General features: G+C 34.1%; 2 protein-coding genes and 1 pseudogene across 2 annotated transcripts; 2 read left to right on the forward strand and 1 right to left on the reverse strand.

Moving 5' to 3' along the window:
* Positions 1-202: 202 nt before the first annotated feature.
* LOC113355462 lies at positions 203-904 on the forward strand. The gene has a single exon (XM_026598322.1). It carries the CDS (start codon positions 291-293, stop codon positions 846-848), a length of 558 nt encoding a protein of 185 aa, XP_026454107.1. The 5' UTR covers positions 203-290; the 3' UTR covers positions 849-904.
* Positions 905-9,569: 8,665 nt separating this feature from the next.
* On the forward strand, positions 9,570-14,569 carry LOC113359118 (annotated as a pseudogene).
* A 4,458-nt stretch (positions 14,570-19,027) lies between these two features.
* LOC113360999 (glu S.griseus protease inhibitor-like) lies at positions 19,028-19,587 on the reverse strand. Its single transcript, XM_026604395.1, has 2 exons — positions 19,528-19,587; positions 19,028-19,323 (listed from the first exon to the last, which is right to left on the reverse strand). Exons 1-2 carry the CDS (start codon positions 19,559-19,561, stop codon positions 19,118-19,120), a joined length of 240 nt encoding a protein of 79 aa, XP_026460180.1. The 5' UTR covers positions 19,562-19,587; the 3' UTR covers positions 19,028-19,117.
* Between the last annotated feature and the right edge of the window lie 17 nt (positions 19,588-19,604).

Here is a 19,604-nt window from a genome sequence, read left to right on the forward strand (position 1 = left end):
AGAAAAATCTCACTGATATGCCTCTAGAGTCTAGACAGGACCATGGTAAATGCCACTCAACCCCACAGACCATGGTGTACTTTTGCTCTCCAGACAAGAACTTTTGGTAAGGAAAGTGCAAAGTAAGGGGTAACACTGTCATATAAGAAAACTATCTTTTAAGATTTTTTTTTTTTTCTTTCAAGATAAGATGAGAGTTGAGAGAAAACTATAACCACCTGCTCCTCCCAGAGCTACTAGTAGAGTGTGAGTGAGAAAAAAAAATCTCTGCGGTGAGCTGAAAGAGAATCATGAAAGCCTCTACATTCAGGCCTCAATTCTCATTACCCATACAGACTAATCTTAAAACTCCAACCACTACTAAATTTCTTCATCTACTTCCATTTAAAACCAAATCATGTCTTTCAAACTCATTTCCACCACAAAAACCAAATCTTCTTGCAACAAGAAAAGCAACAATAATCAAGAAGCTTCAGAATCCAGTACCTTCAAAATCCACCACCTCAAATGATGAAAATGGGTTATCAAGGGTTGTTATATTGGGTGCAGTAACACTAGGGGTGGCAATGCTAGTTGTTGGGATGGATGATCAGAATGCTTTGGCTTTGGGTCCAGAGGGACCTTTAATGGAAGAATTTTGGGATAACATGAGAAGATATAGTTTGTATATTGTAACAGTGAGTACTGGTGTTATTTACACCATATTTACACCAATATTGGAGCTATTAAAAAATCCTGTCACTGCAATTCTTATTATAACTATCTTAGGTGGTAGTCTTTTCATTGTATCTCAAGTTATTTCAGCCATGGTTGGTACTTCAGAATTTGTATATGATTATGGGTATTAACTTATAAAAACTACTATATGCAAAATTTTGATTATTCATGCATATACTTTTTTTTACTGCAATGTTTTCCTTTATATTTCCTTTCGCTTTCTTATTGAATATTTTGAATCGACTATGTTCAAAACCACAAAAACGTTCTGGGAGTACTTAGAGAATCAGTTATAGAGAACAAGTTTCCGGCATGTAAACATAGCTGAAATTTAGCATAATGGAAATTAAGTGTGATGTCCAATATTTTTGAAAAGAAAGATATTCTAAATCTGATGTACTTTATTGCTTGATTAATATATTACTTTTTCTATCAAAAGAAAAAGAAATTAAGTGTTTGGCAGCGCTCTCTCTATTCCCTCTCATGGGCTCGAGATGTCAGAATTTTTGTTGAGCCGACGTAATACACAAGGCTAAAGGCTAATAGAGAAATATTTAGGGTCACTACGATATGGAAACATCCAATGACATGGTTAGAATGACATTTGGTTACAAATCAGCGGCATTTTTCTTCTAAAACTCGAGCGCCAATGAATTTGAAGCTAATTTTTTTCATGACGTATTTCTCTTATAAAGATCTACCTTACTACCAAAAATGAGTGATTTTCAAGATGTATAAGACCACCATCTACCACTTCTAATTTTAACCGTTGAATCATAGATGGTGAGGTTTTTGTATGTTAGAATGTGCTCGTTTTTGGTAGGAAGGTAGATCTTTACAAGAAAAATATACCATAAAAAATTAGCTTTAACTTCATTGTTGTTTGAGTTTTACAATAAAAATAGCATTGAAATGTCATTCCAACCATGTCATTCGATCCCCCTATAATAATATGGGTTGATGACGTCATTTGCAAAAATATTTTTAATATCCAAGATAGCCTTTTAAATTTTTTGTTTTGAAAACCAGATTGAGAGAGATTAAAAATTTGATGATGGCGAGTTTCGAACTCAGATCACTGGTATCATCACCCAGTGACTTTTACCACTCTACTAACAGTGACACCGACCAGATCGAGAGAGAACAAAAATGAGAAAACGGTTACCGATTTTGATTCTTGAGTTATGAGCTTCCAATCTAAATCGATTATTGCGGTTCAATAATTATTGTCTTTCTTCAGGTATTAATTCATCTTTATCTTCATCCTCCATCTTATTTAGTCAATTCGATTTTTATTTCTGCATTTTTTCCTTTTCAATTTCTGAGTTTGATCAAAAATGAGTTGATAATATTCCCGATGACTGTATTTTTTTTTTATCAGAAACGAGATGATTGTATATTCATGATCACTATTTTCAAAAAAAATTGATATATTGAGATCTCAGAAATTGCTTTAAAATTTCATTTTGTTTGGTTCTTGCGATGAAGATTCAGTTGGAGATGGTGTTGTTGTTGGTGTTATTGATGATGCGTTAGCTTATGAAAGAAATATTGCTTTCTTATCTGTTTCACGAATTTCATTTCTCGGATCTGTTCATGGAACAATAAAATCGTTTTTTATTGATCTGTGTGTACATTATTCATGCACATGTTGTTGTGGTTAGTATGAGTGTGATTTTTAATGTGCGCGTTCATCTTTATGATCTATTTTGTGAGTACATATCTGGTTGTGCATATATTCTACACAAGTCTAGGTTGTACATAATTGCTGCATATATCAACTTTTGTGTATATTTGGATTTGTAGATCGAAATTTTGCATATTTCCTGCACAGATTCTAAACAAATGTGTATTATCCTTTCATGGTTCAAACTTATTTTTATGGAAATATATGGCTTTAGAAGTTAAGGAAATAGTAAATAATGCAAAATCTAAACTCGAGAAAGAACGGTGAGATCTTAATTTGTTTCATGGTTAGAACAACAGACTAACTCCTAGGATTCTACATAGATCCACTTCTTCTTAGTTAATATATGATTTGTTTCATGTTTTAAACATACGCATCAGACTGAATTTGTTGATAAATGAATTTTGTGATATTTTCTGTAGATACCAAATCTTGTGGATATTTTGCGCACAAAGTGAATTGTAGATATATTGTGTACATACTAAAGCTTGTTCCATTTCCCCTCCATTTTGGTAATTAAGGATATGTTTCGAGTTGTAGATATTTTCTGCACAAAATAAATTTGTGGATATTTTATTTGATTTTTATCATAATCATAAAAGATTTCATAATATTACTCACTACTGGTTACTGAGAGTTTAAGACTGTCAAATTAAATTTATCTCATTTTATTTATGTGTTTTAGTCATTTCATTCACATTTGTATTATTGACTGATGAATATTTATGGCCCAGTTTTACGGTTTTGTTGTATAACCCAATTTTGGTTGGTAATTTTACTTTGAAACGCATTTGACCTTATTGAGTTCATCATATTCATATGCATTCATGTACTGGAGGAAGAGTATACCACGCACAACTTTCAATAAATGACAATATAACTTTAATGTAAGACTTGTTACAACTTCGGAACTGCTAGTTTCCTTAGAGCTTTACAATTGGCCTTTTAAGTTTCCTGGTTATATATATGCTTGTTATGGTATGTAATCAATCACTCAAACTACTTTTTTGCTTTTACCTTATGAAGTAGAATGAAAAAAATGTTTATCTTCATTCAGTTAGTGCCTGAAATGACCTGGGTACCAAGCACACCACAATCTTTTGAATATCAACCTATATGACTGATAGTTTGCATGATCTAATATAAAAAGAAACTATCAAGAAGATAGAAACCACAAGGTATACACTTGGTATATAGTACAAGTCCGGAACTGAACCTAACTATAGGGATCAACCCAAGTGTTTTGATTAACATACAAGTGAAAGTACTTTATTATAACTACAACAATAATTACAATGCAGTGAGTAAAATAAAAGCACACAATAAGATTTTGCTAACGAGGAAACTGTAAATACAGGTTAACCCGGGGACCTAGTCCAGTATGGAATACTCTCATAATTAAGCCGTTATACAAATACCACTACCAACTTCGTACAGTTGAGATCAAGTAATCTACCCATATTTACATAGTTTTCTCAGTATTCCTGCGCATACAACCACTCTGGCCAACGCACGTGAATCCTAAGATAAAGTTCACTATCTTAAGTAGCTTCACCAACGGTGAAGACTTATTGCACTTAACTCTTGGATCGTATTCCGAAACTATAAATGATAAAATTGTATTCGGCAACTGCTCTCTCAATCTTAAGAAGTAAATCAGAGATTTTATGTTGAGTCAAACAAAGGCTCTTCCGTTTAATCTAATAAAATTATTTGTTTATTAGACCTACCAAGATCTGGGTCTACAAACTATCAAATTCGGATACTGAAGAATACCACCAAATGATAGTTTAGCTATATAAACGACTAGCAAATAAGATGTCTATCAAAAGATAAACAACGCTAAGTCGGATACCAGACGATCAAGTATGTGCACGAAGTAAATCACAAAGATTCGAAACCGACAAGAAATTGTCTTCAAATCTTTAGTTATTTTATTGACCTGCACAAATAAACTTGATTCCTCTGATGACCGATCACACACAGAACGAAGTCTATTAACAATGGATGATCACAAGTCTAAGTCAGATCTAAAGACAGATCTGAACCATCCTCAATCCCTTGATCTAGTTTGAGTGACCTTATATCATAAGAGAAGGCTCTCAAGAATAATCAAAATAGGTGCAATCAAGGTTTAACAACCGTTAGTTAATCAAATCAATAATCAAAAACTAAAATAACAATGCAAATTCTAGTTTCCCACCAACGGTATCATCTTGACACTTCTTGATCCCATGGTATTCTTTCAACTAACGAACGGAAGAGATTTCGCATACTTAGGTTACTCTCCTCTCCAATATAGCATTACAAGTAATACTATTAGTAGGCTACAACATCGACTAAAAAATGAAGGGTTTGCCACATGATGAGTTTGTAAGAAGAACAAACTTTACTATTTATAGACCAAGGTAGTTTGGACACCAAGGAATTTCCATAACCGAAAATATTCTTTATGTATGCAACAAGCACCAAAATTCAGTTTTATCTAATTCCAACCCATATCCAACTGTTATACCGAAATCCCTCATGGATGACAACTCAATATTAGTATACATTCAAAAATCTTAATAAAAGATTCTCAAACATTTCGATTTGGGATCTTACCTTGAATATCAAGGAAAATCTTTGAACAATAAGAGATGAGATTTTACACATGTTCAAATTACTCACTTTGTGACATCTTGAACTTTCTTATTTAGCAAACCCCTATTCCGAAAATCACACAAACCGTAGAGAATATGTGAAACTGGAAATTGGATTTTGCTATGAGGATCGATTCTGTTAGATATCCCTAATATGATTGCTCCTCTTATAGATCCCCAGTAGGTATGGATTGGTCCTGCTATACATATCCTCAATAATCAGACCACCAATCCCACTGATTCTTTTCAACTATGAAACAAGTTCCGTAAGTATACTTCCTTAAACTCATGTAGTTAAACATAGTTTTCTTGGTATAGAATCAATCCTAAGCAATAAACCTCGTATTGTATTCCTTAATACTATGTCTATCTAGATTTCAAATATGCTTCGTAGTTATGTTTTCAATATGCACGACTTGAAAGATACATTAGGGAATGAAACAGTTCAAGTCAAATATCACTAACCTCAAGTGGAAGGACGATTGTTGTCGTTGTAGCTCCTTGCTTCTTCAAATCTTCAAGTCTTCGAAATACTTGTAGTGTCTCATATCCTAATACTTTCAAGCTAACCTGTACGAAGTTGACTCTAGTACATAATCAAGCGACTCTTAACATGAGTTTTGATTCAGTAAAATATGACAACCAAACTTGATATACCAAAGCTTGTTGGTTCAACCGAGCAATGCTCTAACAACCTCAACATAAATATTATTCATCATAACTTGATTTAGCTTGTCAATAGATTCTTGTTCTTTCTGGAGATATAACTCAACATCAAAAGATAAGCTTTCAAGTTTCTTTTCAAGACCTCCATACACTTCAAGGGATTTTAAACCTGGTGGAGGTTTAGATAGAATTTCTTCTACAGAATTTTTTAAATTAGTCATGGAAGAAAATTCTAGAATCCCTGGATCTGGTGGTGCATTTATGAGATAGCATTTATGTCCATATAGTCAGATCGCTACAAACACAGACTTATAAGGTCTTAAACGTGTTTGCCTGCTCTGATACCAATTGAAAATGCGGGGGTCTAACAACCACACCCAACAATTAGTTTGGCAATTTGAGAGGACTTTCTCCAATATACTTTCTAGAGCATCAACTAGACAGTCAGACTCAATCTAGAGTAAAGTATATCAAATAGTATAATATCTCTAACTCTTAATTCAATCCGCAATAAGCAAATAGAAATATGCGAGCCCGATTAAATATAAGAGGAGTTACTGGAACGGTACCTAAGACCAATGTTCAAGTGTCAATCAATGTAAATCAACAACCAAAGGTTGGATATTCTAATTGATTGATCTTAACGCACAACGTGTGATATTTCAATTATATAACAAAATATAATACGGAATAAAAATAACACAGACACCATAATTTTGTTAACGAGGAAACCGCAAATGCAGAAAAATCTCGGGACCTAGTCTAGATTGAACACCACACTGTATTAAGCCGCTACAAACTCTATCCTACTACCAATTAACTTCGGACTGAACTGTAGTTGAACCCTAATCAATCTCATACTGATTCAAAGTACAGTTGCGCTCCTTACGTCTCTGATCCCAGCAGGATACTACGCACTTGATTCCCTTAGTTGATCTCACCTACAACCAAGAGTTGCTACGACCCAAAGTCGAAGACTTGATAAAAAAAATCTGTCTCACACAGAAACGTCTATAGGATTGAATAAATATGTCTCCCACAGAAATACCCAAGATTTTTTGTTCCATCTTTTGATAAATCAAGGTGAACAAGAACCAATTGATAAACTGGTCGTATATTCCCGAAGAACAGCCTAATATTATCAAGCACCTCACGATAATCTTAATCGACTAGCGAAACAAGATACTGTGGAATCACAAACGATGAGACGAAGAAGTTTGTGATTACTTTTCTATCTTTCCTATCGGAGATATAAATATCAAGACAATCTTACGATTGTACTCGTACGATAGAAACTTCAAGATCATATCACTTAACTACAAGAAAGGTAGTTCGGTCTGGCTTCACAATCCCAATGAAGTCTTCAAGTCGTTAACCTACAGGGTCTCGAGAAGAAACCTAAGGTTAAAGGAAAATCGACTCTATCAATACAACTAGCATCACAAAGAATGTGTGGGGATTAGGTTTCCCAGTTGTTAGAGTTCTCCTTTATATAGTTTTCAAATCAGGGTTTGCAATCTAAGTTACCTAGGTAACAAAGCATTCAATAATCACCGTTAGATGAAAAACCTGATTCAACCAAGCTAATATCTTTCAACCATTATATCGAACTTAGATTGTTACACACAAATGAAATGTACCCTCATCTAGGTTTATGTAACCGCGCCTAAACGTGTACACCATGTTGGTTCACAAATAGTTAACCGAGGTTAGCCATATGTTTACTCTCATATTAACCTAATTCATCTTAACCATAACTAGTTCAAATGACTTCAAACGAAACTAGTTAATGAGTTGTTCAATTACATAGAAGACACAATCGAAACAAAATCGGTTTGATTCACTTGAATCAATCATGAACATTATATCCACGTTTTGCAAAGATTGCATTCCTTATGATTTAAATGTTTAAGTTCATGAATAAATCGATTTGATAAAATAACCAGCTTAAGTATGCGTACGGGTATGCGTACTTAAGCAACCAGATTTGAGTTTGTTAAGTTTCCGAACTCAGAAGAAATTTTTGGTTTGAAAACTTCCGTCAGTATATGTACGGGTACGCATACTTAAGGTGACTAGTTTAGGAGTTTGTAATTCCCAAACTCAGCAGATATTTTCGGTTCGAAAACTTCCTCCAGTATGCATACGGGTACGCATACTTAAGGTGACTAGTTTAGGAGTTTGTAATTCCTAAACACAACAGATATTTTCGGTTCGAAAACTTCTACCAGTATGCGTACGGGTACGCATACTTATATTGTCTCCTTCGACAATTTCGTATATACACATATGCATACACTTGGTTCCCGGTTTATGGATTTATACACTAATATGCGAACACATTGTATATGCTTATATCCAAAGATGGTTATATTATCAACTCTACATTCCAATTATTGAAACATTCTTAGAGGATGACAATAGCCGTTTTCACACACTATTAGCATCAAAGCAATTTTCAAGTTATTGAAACGTCAACATGACTTTCGTCACGAGTAAAAATGAACATGGATAAAGCGAAAGCTTGCCAACACATATTTCGAGAGATATGTAAGCGAGATATACTCACCTCGAAATATCAAATGTGTATAGTAGAAAACTATATCGTAAATACGACGTATGTCTCAATATAGGAGATAGAGTAGAAATAGACTTTCCTAGTGATAGATGAGTTTTTAAGTCTCCACATATCTTTTGTCGATGAAGTTCCACAAGCTCCCCTTAGTAGTTTTTCGTCTTCAAATGATGAATTCTGAGAAATCTAAGCTCAACTACACTATCTATGTCCTAGTCCGAAACATCTATAAATAGGCTAGAAATCAACAGTTTTGATCACTAACATTGAAAAAGATGCTTGAGATAGCAACGCATGCGAGTTCGACCGAGAAATGCTCTAACACATGTAAATAGAGCTGAACTTTAGCATAATGGAAATTAAGTGTTTGGGCCATTTGGCTCTCTTCTCATTCTCTTTTGCTCTCATGAGGGTTATTGTAAGGATACAGTGATATCGTATCAGACATTTTCTACCAAAAATGAATGCTTTCCGAGATGTATAAGGTCACTATCTATCACTTCTAATTTTTAACTATAAACAACTAATTTTTAACTATAACATTAGGACATATCAACGACTAAAAAGTTGATGATAAAAATAAGAATAAGGAATGAGGTTCATCTAGTAACATAATTACAAAAATAATAATAAATAATGAGGTTGATCTGGTAATCAGGTTTCTTTGAAAGTTTTCACTTGATCATTTTCAGATTTTGAGATCTCTTAGGTTGTTTCTTCTTTCACTTGATCATTTTCAAGATCTGAAAGTGCTTGATTTTGTTGATTTATAATGCCCCTTATCAGCATCTTTCTTTCAATTGGAAATCCGAAAGGTACACAACGATATGATACAAATGCCTAACTTTAACCTGTAATCGCCTTCGACAAAACTCTCTATCACCCACCAACTTTCTATATACATTGTCGTGCCCCCAAAAATACAACTTTTCTTGTGGAAAATGATTATCAAAGGTCTAACGACCTTTAATGTTTTAAAATGTGTCCATCTCACCAACACAAACCTATGTACTCATTGCAAAAATGCTCTAAAAATTAGTATATACATCTTTCTCATGCTATGTAGCTGAAACGACTTGGGATCCCCTTCCAAATCAACCAAATACCATCCTCATTTATCTCGATATCCTTAACCCACAAAAAGCAATCACACAACTATTACAAACAATACGCTCTTCCTTTATTGTCACTTATTTTTGTTTTCTTTTTTGGTCCTTGAATTTAGAAGGATTCGGCAGAAATATGTAAAATTGTCCCTCCTCAAAAGATTATTCCGGAATAAATGGTCAATAGTGCGGGAATTAGTGGTCCTGTAACTGGGTTTAGTCGCCTTGATAAGGAATCTACCCTTGTATGGCTTAGAGCAGGCCCTGCTGATTATGAATTGTTTGGGCCTCTTAGTCTTCTTAGTTACTTAGACTTTCTAGGATTGGTGCATCTGCTAGGTATGTACTTGTTGTTTGAACATGAGTTGATGATAATAACGAAGAAAGTCCTATGCCAGGTGTTAGCCAAGAGTGAACTTGTTTATCGTCAAAAACGATAAAGCTTGGAAATAATTAATGCACTATCCAGATAAATTTTAATATATTACATGAATTACCTTGGGCAAAGGATGGTCGACCTCTAATATTATCGGGCATTCAACCTTTTGTTAACCCAACCAACACTATACGATCAACATCAACCATTTTGATGGGTTGGGTCACCCCTAATCCAGGATCAAAACGAACGGGGAGGCTAGAGGATACCCCGGATGTGCCAGTGCAAGTTTTATATGCAGGGATTTGGCAATAAGAACTATAATATCAGTGGCACAACTTTTAGGTATCCCACCACACTCGTAGCTAAGACATGGGGCCATGCTTATGACTTCAACAATTATGTTGAGGAGACATTGGCCAAAAGTACAATTCGAAACTGGTTCAGAATTTTTTTTTCGTTTCATAGGCTTTGAATGGAACCACTATGGTGTTTAGCTAGAATGGTAACCAAAATTAAAAAAATAATGTACGAATTTCAAAATGTACCGTCCAACATAAATTACAAAGAAGAAAACCAAGTAAGGTATGGAGAATCATGCAACGGAAGATCACTCGACTATAATTTGGAACCCTTGCAATCCCAACTTTTATAAATAAGATTGTACTAAATGACTTAGTTGGTATGATTATGGGCCACGGTGTCACGGTAACTTTATTAGAACTATCTTAGGCAGTAGTCTTTTCGTTATATTTTAATTCTTTCGCCATAGTGTTTCTCGAATGTGAAAAATACTAGAACCACCCTACTATATGGGTTCAATATTTAGAAGCCCCACAAAATGGATCATCCACTATCAACTCCATACTTTCATATTTTGATATTTCCAGGCCCAATACTTTCATTTTTAAGGCTTCATAACGAAAATGTTTTTTTCGCTATGACAACTTTACCCTTTTCTATCTAAACAAGAATAAAATCAGTAGATATTTTCATTTCTAAATTTTCTTTCTCTCTCTTTCCTCTCTCTCATCTGTGGAGAAATCATTTCTAGGGTTTTCTGAGATTAATTTTCCACCTTGCGAATTGATTTGATTCAATGGAGATTTCGTAAAAATCATTCATCGTTGATGGAGAAGGTATCAGAGAAGATTCATTCACATGATTAATCATCATCGTCTTCATCTGATTTTGATAATGAAAAGGAAGTTAAACATCAGTCAGTACCTAAATATTCATCAGCAAAAGGTGTTCATTCTGCTATTAATCGCCTCTTGGGAAGGAAGAAACCTGTTAATCATGTCTTTGGTGGTGAAAAGCGTAAAAATCTCACTACTGATTTTTTGTGATATTTTGTAGATTTGTTTGGTAGTTTGGTGGTTGATCTAGGTTTTTTGAGGTTGAATTTTGAGCTTGAAGTTCTAGATTTGGTTTGATTTTGTTTGGATTTGAAATAATTTCTGATCTGGTTTTAGTGGACTTAGTTGCATGTTATTGGAGGTGGATAATGATTCGTTTTACTGTTAATTTCATGATCGATGCACTTGATTGGGGTTTGTATGTAAAGTTGATGTCAATTCCTAGATGTTTAGTTTGTTTTGCTTGTCTGTGATCTTATCGAGGTTTGAGTGGATGTGATTTTTGTGTTTTTGTATACTTAGATTAGGATGTATGAATCAATTAAATATTAAACATGTGAAAATTGAAGCTATATTGATCGGTATCTCACTTTGTAGCTGAACTGATTGATTTCGTGGATCTGATTAGATTTACGAAGGTGGAATTTGGGTATTACCAAGCTTGTTATAGTTGTATTTATAATAACTTGCAATATATATAACATAAAATTTATATCCCAGGATGTGTAACTAGCAGTTACACATCCTGGTAGTTACTGCTAGATCCTCATCCAAACTGAATGATGGTCCTTTACTGAGAACAAGCTGGCCATAAAGCAACTGCCGAACAATGTTATCTAGTCATTCTAATATGCATGATATACCTTTTCATAAGAACTTGCAATATACATAACATAAACTTTATATCCCAGAATGTGTAACTGCTAGTTACACATCCTGCTAGTTACAGGTTTCGGATAACTAGCAGTTAGACATCCATATGCCAACATATATAGATACCTAGAAATGTGGCAATCACAATCAAATTTTATGGAGTCATGTTTACCTGAAGCTCACTAGACAACACCATCCTCATCTGCTTAACCACTTTTTTGGTATCATTATCAACACCACCACTCCCTGCAATCCACACATACACGTAAACAATGTATATAGTTATTAAGAGCCTTATTTTTCTGAAAATTCATTTGGTCAATGTTGTCCTAGTAATTGAAAACAGAAACACTAAAGATATACTTTGCTTCATGTCTTAGCAATTGAAAATCAGAAACTTGCATTCATGGACAAGCATTATAAGATTATATTGAATTAAACTATCTTTTGCGAAGGTACAGAAGTATAGATTGACTTAAGGTAATGAGAATCACAGAACATGTAGCTTATTTGTTTGAGCAAGATTGTTACTGAAATTTGAAACCGTCGAGTTTGTTGAAGGTAAACTTCGAGATATGCATCTGTGTATTCCTTTTCAATCATCGTAAGAGAATAGAATTACCGCAATAGCTAACAAAACATAACATGTAGCTTATCCAACAAACACATTTCCGATGCCAGTGAACTTCCCTCTGCAAATAATTGATAAGACAAGTTAAAGATCACCATTACTTCATATATCAATTTGTTTACTTTACAGTCCACCTACATGTCTTTTTGAATTTGAGAGTTGAGAAATTATTTTGTTACGATCTGCCCCAAAATTATTTTAGTAAAATTGATTGGTTGATTTGTGAATGCTTAGATTTTTCGTTATGATTAATGTGTTCTGAATTTTCTGCTGCTGCAGCTGCTGATGTTTTCTTATGGAGGAACAAGAATATTTCAGCTAGTGTTCTTGGTGGAGCTACTGTTACATGGGTTCTATTTGAATTGTTGGAATACCACTTGCTCACTTTGGTCTGCCACTGTTCTATATTGACTTTGGTTGTTCTGTTCTTGTGGTCGAATGCATCTACCTTCATCCAAAAGTGAGTCGATTGATTGAGCGTTTGCAAGTTTTCCAATGGATTATTTTCTTCTGGAGTTGTTTCCTATGAATTTTTTATTGTTCTTTTCAGGTCTCGCCCAAATATTCCTGAAGTCCATCTTCCTGAGGTAAAGAAGATCGAGAAAGTCATCAGCAGTGAAAGATCGAGAAGACTTCATCACCAAAATTATTGAACAGGTAAATTTCTTCTGTTGCAATCATTTTAATTCGATCAAAATAATTAAGTGATAGATCTCAATATCGAATTCAAAAAGTATTTTCATAAATCTCAAAAACTGAAAACTTCAATTTAATTTCGAGAAGATAGAGAAGACTATGAAGTAAACAAATTGATAGGTGGAATGATGGTGATCTTTAACTTGTCTTGTCTCTTATTTGCAGATAGAAGTTCACTGGCATCGGTAAATCTAAGAGGAAACGCCTGGAAACAAGATCCCTTGGTAACCACAATTCTACTGAAATACCCATATTGTTGCTACCTTCTAGTTACACAAGTTAAGTGGATGTGTAACTTCAAGTTACACAAACTAAATAAATGTGTAGTTTCTAGTTACACATGCTAATTAGATGTGTAACTTTTACTTACACATATTGTTTGAATGTGTAACTTCTGTTTACATAGATTTTACTTATGTATAGTAATGATTGTTACTACTAATAATTTATGTGTAAAATTATTATGTTGTTAACCAGTGAGTTGTGTATTTTTTCTCAGCCGATAGTCAGAATCTCTTTGTTCGACTTTTTACTTGAAAATGTTGCATTCTTTCCATTAAGGTTGCATTCTTTTCATTCTGGTTCGATTTTAGTTTTCTTATCTTGAATCTTGGACTACAAATATGTAGTTTGATTAAAGAATTTGTGGTGGTGTTGATGGTGGAGGTGCAGGTTTTGATCAAGGTTAACTTGTTCTGATAAATTTACTACGGTAGCATCCCTGTCAATGATTGGTTTTTACTGTTGACTTATGCATCCTTGTAAAGGTAGTATATGGATTTTGTAATGTATATCAAAGGGGTCAATGCTTTCCGTTGAATGAATGTATATCAAAAGGTAGTATATGGATATAGGTCTGCACATTACATCTGTTTAACTGCACATTAGACAAGCCATATGCATGACAGTTTGCACATTTAACTAGCATTGGCAGACTATATATGTGTAACTAGTAGTTACACATCTAATCAAATGTGTAACTTCTAGGTACACAAGCTAAATGAATGTGTATCTACTAGTTACACATGCAAATTAGATGTGTGACTTATAGTTACACATGTTAATTTGATGGTATATGCATATGTAACCTAATATGAAACTTCTATCTAACTGTAACATTTTTAATTTTACCTTATTTTTGTAGAGTCTGTAACTCTGTAAGGGTGAACTATTAAGTTTTGTATACTTGCTCTAGTTTATTCAGTTATGAGATAGATTTGACTATTCTGTGTCCATTGGTTTTTGATTTTTGGATGTCCTGTTTTGTTCATTTGTATGAGAAGTGTTCTAGCTGCTATGGCACTGATATCATTTGCTTGTCATGTAGTTACTAAGAAGGCTGACCCCAAGGTGCTGGCTAACAAAGCTTCCAAGGATGTCAAAGCTGGAGCATCAACCATTAAGAAGAAGGCTAAGAATATCTGCACATCAGTCATATTTCACAGGCCAAAGACATTGTAGAAGGCAAGGAATCCCAAGTACCAATATATTAGTGCACTACCAAGGAACAAGCTGGACCATTACCAGATCCTGAAATACCCACTCACCACCGAGTCCGCAATGAAGAAGATTGAAGACAACAAGAAGAAGAAAACAAGGATGCTTTCAAGAAGATGTACAACATCCAGACAGATAAAGTGAACACCGTTATCAAGTAAGCCTTCTTGATTACTTACGACTAGCTACTTCTTTTTCTTGAAAGGTAGTATATGGATATAGGTCTGGAATGGTTTCACTTAACTCATACATCTGTTTAACTGCACATCACACAAGCCATATGCATGACAATTTGCACGTTTAACTAGCATTGGCAGACTATGGATGTGTAACTAGTAGTTACACATGCTAATTAAATATGTAACTTCTAAGTACACAAGCCAAATAAATGTGTATCTACTAGTTACACATGCAAATTAGATGTGTAACTTATAGTTACACATGCTAATTTGATGGGATATGCATATGTAACTTATAGTTACACATGCTAATTTGATGGGATATGTTATAGTGGTTATATTTATGAAATTGAGAAAAGAACATCAAGTCCTAGTAGTAGGGAGTAGTAGTGGATGCAGATTAGACTAATTAGATGCAGGTTATACTTATAGTTACACATAATAATTAGATGTGTAATTTCTAGTTACACATGATGATTGTATGTGTAACTTATGCTAATATGCATGTGTAACTATTGTTTACATGTGTAACTACTGATTACACATGCATTTTGTTTTCCTGGGTTCATATCTATACCATGCTGAATCAGTTGTGTGATCATTTTTTGCGATATTAATGTGCTAGCACAAGGTTCCCAGGTGTTTGTATTATTCTGCCAGTATAATTACTGTCTGAAGCTTTACTTTCTGTTGCTTAAAATGTCCTTCGTCATCGATAATATGAAAATGGCTTAGGTACATCTAGACTAGCGCTGTAAAACGTCTTTCTGTTAATACAGTGCTAACAACGTCTTTCTGCTGAAGCAGTGATATCTTAATTAAGAGCTTCTCATTCACTTGCAAGGTTAACTGTATTATTTTATGACTGGTAATTGCTTGATAGTCACCTCTCGTTTTTGCTAGTGTTATTCATTTAGAGATGGATTTGCTGATTTTATGTTGACATATCTAAGTCAGATAGATGCATGTGTATCTGCAAGTTACACATGTTAATTAGATGTGTAACTTTTACTTACACATACTGATTTTGGGTACACATATCAATATGTATGTGTAACTCCTAGTTACACTAATCATATGCATGTGTAACTGCTAGCTACACTAGCCAGATGAATGTGTATCTCCTAGTTACACATGTTATATGCATGTGTAACTCTCAGTTACACAATTCAGATGCATGTGTAACCGCTAGCTACACTAGTCAGATGCTTGTGAAACTGAAATATACATTGTTTTATGTACTGTTCATTTTAATCGTATAAATACTGATTGCTTGTTGTTATATTTCAGGTTTTAGATAACTTCATAAAAGCTAATTGCTTAAACGTGGTAATGGTCTCGCTGGAACTGGAGTTGACGCTGAATACACAAGTCAGATGCATGTGTAACTCTCAGTTACACTAGATAGACACATATGTAACTCTCAATTACACTAAACAGATGCGTGTGTAACTTCTAGTTACACATGCTAAGAAATTATTGTAAATGAATATTAAAGTAATAACTTTTTTTTTGTGTTTTTTTTTTGATGTCCATTTATTTGCATATATATACAAGTGTAACTTTGCATTACACATATCATAAGGATGTGTAACTTCTGGTTACACATGCCATATGCATGTGTAACTTCTGTTTACACCTTCGCACTGTATTTTAATAATTTCGGGCCTAGATTTAATAATTTTGGGCCTAGATTTAAATTTTATTTAATTATGGGCTTGACAATATGCATAAGGGTATCAAGGTCTTTTAAAAACTCGGGGCCTAGATTTAAACTTTTTTTAATTAAGGGCCTCATATTATGGGTTATCCATGGGTTGGGCCTGAGCCTAATTTCCCCTTCTCGAATTTGTATATGATTATGGGTATTAACTATACGATAGTATTAGATTTGTGCTTTTTTCTTTTAACATGGTGTGTGCAGGGCTTCGCCCCACCCCATGGCGATGCTTTTTTGATTTGGCGGTACATTGATTTGGTGCACGCGGAGCTTCGCCCCTTTCCATGACGATGTATTTTTGATTTGGTGCACGCGGAGTTTCGTCCCTCCCCATGACGATGTATTTTTGATTTGGTGTGGCGGGGCAAATACATTAAACAAATATAACATGTAAACAAATTTTATTCATAAATCAATCATGAATTTTAAACGATTACATAGTTTTTAGTTGGTAGCCGAGCAACAAGCTGAGCACCAATCCCTTTTTGAATAGCAACACCAATCTGTGAGAAATAAAACTACCTAGACCGCTACTAGCGTCATGGCTAACTAAACAATTCTTCAGACGCTTGAAAAAACAAATAATATCTTCACTAAGTTCCCCTAAGGTAGTAAAAGCTAACACACGCAATCCATAACCATGAGAAGTACACTCATTCAAATATTTAGAACGTTTGCGTGAAATAAATTTAGAGGTAGCTTGGCTTGGGAAGAAAGAACGAACACCATCTTCAGTAAAGGGTGAGACACCCTTAAATAGGTGGAGAATATATGCAGATTTTTTTTGTTTTATTCCTTTTATTTTCGAAAAAAATATGTGTGAAATATGTGGATTGTTTTCGCCTTTATAAAAAAGAGTCATAGGGTACATACACGATTTCCAAATTGAATTTGGACTTCCATAAAATTCCAAACACTGTAACTTAGGTTTTTCTTTTGAGTTTGTAATTATTAATCCAATTATACGTTGCCAAGTGCCCTCACCTAAATATTGTCACGTCATCAATTCCAAATTGAATTTGGTTTCCTACTTTTTCTTTTTCCTATTCTTTTTAAACCAATCATATGTTTTCAAGTGTCCTCACCAAACTCAAAAAAAGGTTATTTCAGCCAATAGGAAGCGAGGGTTTCCTCACCATTCAACGTGGGAGCTTTATTTGTATAACCCTTTAAGTCTTTAGATTACCTAAATATTGTCACGTCATGAATTTGGTTTCCTATTTTTTCTTTTTTCTGTTCTTTTTAAACCAATCATACGTTGCCAAGTGTCCTCACGAAAATGCTCGTTTCACAAAACTCAAAAAATGCCTATTTCGGCCACTAGAAAATGAGGGTTTCCTCACCATTCAACGTGGAAGCTTTATTAACCTAATTTAATTGGGGGCCATAAATATTAAATGGGGGCCATGACATTTTATTTGCACCCCAAAATTTTCAGGGGCGTATTAATCCGATCGTGAATATACTGTTTTACCCTTGGTTACTATTCTTTTTTTTTCAAATAACGACCCTAACTAACGACCCTTCATAGACATTAACGACAGTTTAGAGTCGTCAATGAAGAAATTCCAATACCATGACGACTCTAAACTGTCGTACATTTCCGCCATTAACGACGAAGATAACGACTCTTCTTATAGGCTAACGACTGTCTGTAACGACACTCCTAAAACATTAACGACTGTTTACAGTCGTCATGCACATAATCAAAACAATAACGACTCTTTCAAAGGGTCGTCAGGGAATTGATTATGTTTATGACAACTCAAAATTGTCGTACTCTTCCGCCATTAATGAATCTTCGACAGTTTAGAGTCATCACTGAAACAGTCGAATCATTAACGACTGTTTAGGGTCGTCACTGAATTTTTTTATACCATGACGACTTTTCATACAAATCTGGGCAAAAAAAAAATTCAGTTTGCAGACAAAAAATCTGGAAAAAAAAAAGAAAGAATTAAACTCTAATTAAATAAGATTATCACTAATTAATTAAGATTATCACTAATTATTTAGAGGCATTTCAGCCATTTAGGAAAAAAGTTATAAGGAATGACCCAAATTAGGATAGGGTGACCTTTTTTGTCCTCTAATGCAGGCCCGTTTAATTTTGATGGCCCCCAATTAAACAAGGTTTATTAACATTTGTTTTGATTTTTTGTTTGGCAGTTTTTTTATTTTATTTTTCAAGTGATTCAAAATATACATGATGTTTTCTCTTGGTATACATACATGATATTGATTGTTCATGCATGTACACTTTCTTCGTTTCACAATGTTTCTCTTTATACTTTTGTTTTCGGCTTTTCTCTTAATATTTTTGTTCTGGGCTTTTCAATTTGAACATTTTGATGGACAAAGCTTTATAGACCACGAAAAGCTTTCTGGGAAATACAGTGAGAGATTTTTTTTGTGGAGAACAAGTTGTAGGGCATGTGACTTTTGCAATCAACGACCGAAAACAATATTGAAAATCTAGGTGGGCTAAAACATTGTCTGCAAGAAAAGAGCTTAGAATCACTATGGAAGAAAAATAATTTAGCATTTTTATTTATCGAATTAAAATAGGTTTATCACATTATTGTCAATAAATCCAATAATAATAGTTGTTGGCTACCCAAGTTTAGGAGTCCAGGCTACCGTCTTCTGTGAATCATGATTAACAAAAACCCAAACACGATTACAGCAAAAATCATCAGTGTGTGGCCTCTCCTTTGGAATGATAATTGCTCTCACTCCAGGTGCTTCTCTTTCTATGATCGCCTTGGCTTGTGCACCTGGCTTCCCAACTAATTCTGGCCATAAACCTTTTGTACTTCCTGCCCGTGACACAAAACCATAGAAATAAAAATAAAAATAAAAATCTGCAAAAATATATGATTTTTGAGCATGGTTGATGTCACGCCCTCATCAAACAGTGGGCAATTTTAGCATCAAAAAATACAAAAAAAAATTTGTCAAACAGTGAGAAAGTTGTTGGACGATTTACTAATGATCTAATAGGAGTTCAAAACTTTTCTTACCGCAACCTATGGATTGACAAGGAGGATAACCCATCTTAGCTTTAGCTGAAGTTTTGTAAATTTTCAAGTTGTATATT

Source organism: Papaver somniferum, chromosome 3, assembly GCF_003573695.1.
Source record: "Papaver somniferum cultivar HN1 chromosome 3, ASM357369v1, whole genome shotgun sequence".
Classification (NCBI taxonomy): domain Eukaryota; kingdom Viridiplantae; phylum Streptophyta; class Magnoliopsida; order Ranunculales; family Papaveraceae; genus Papaver; species Papaver somniferum.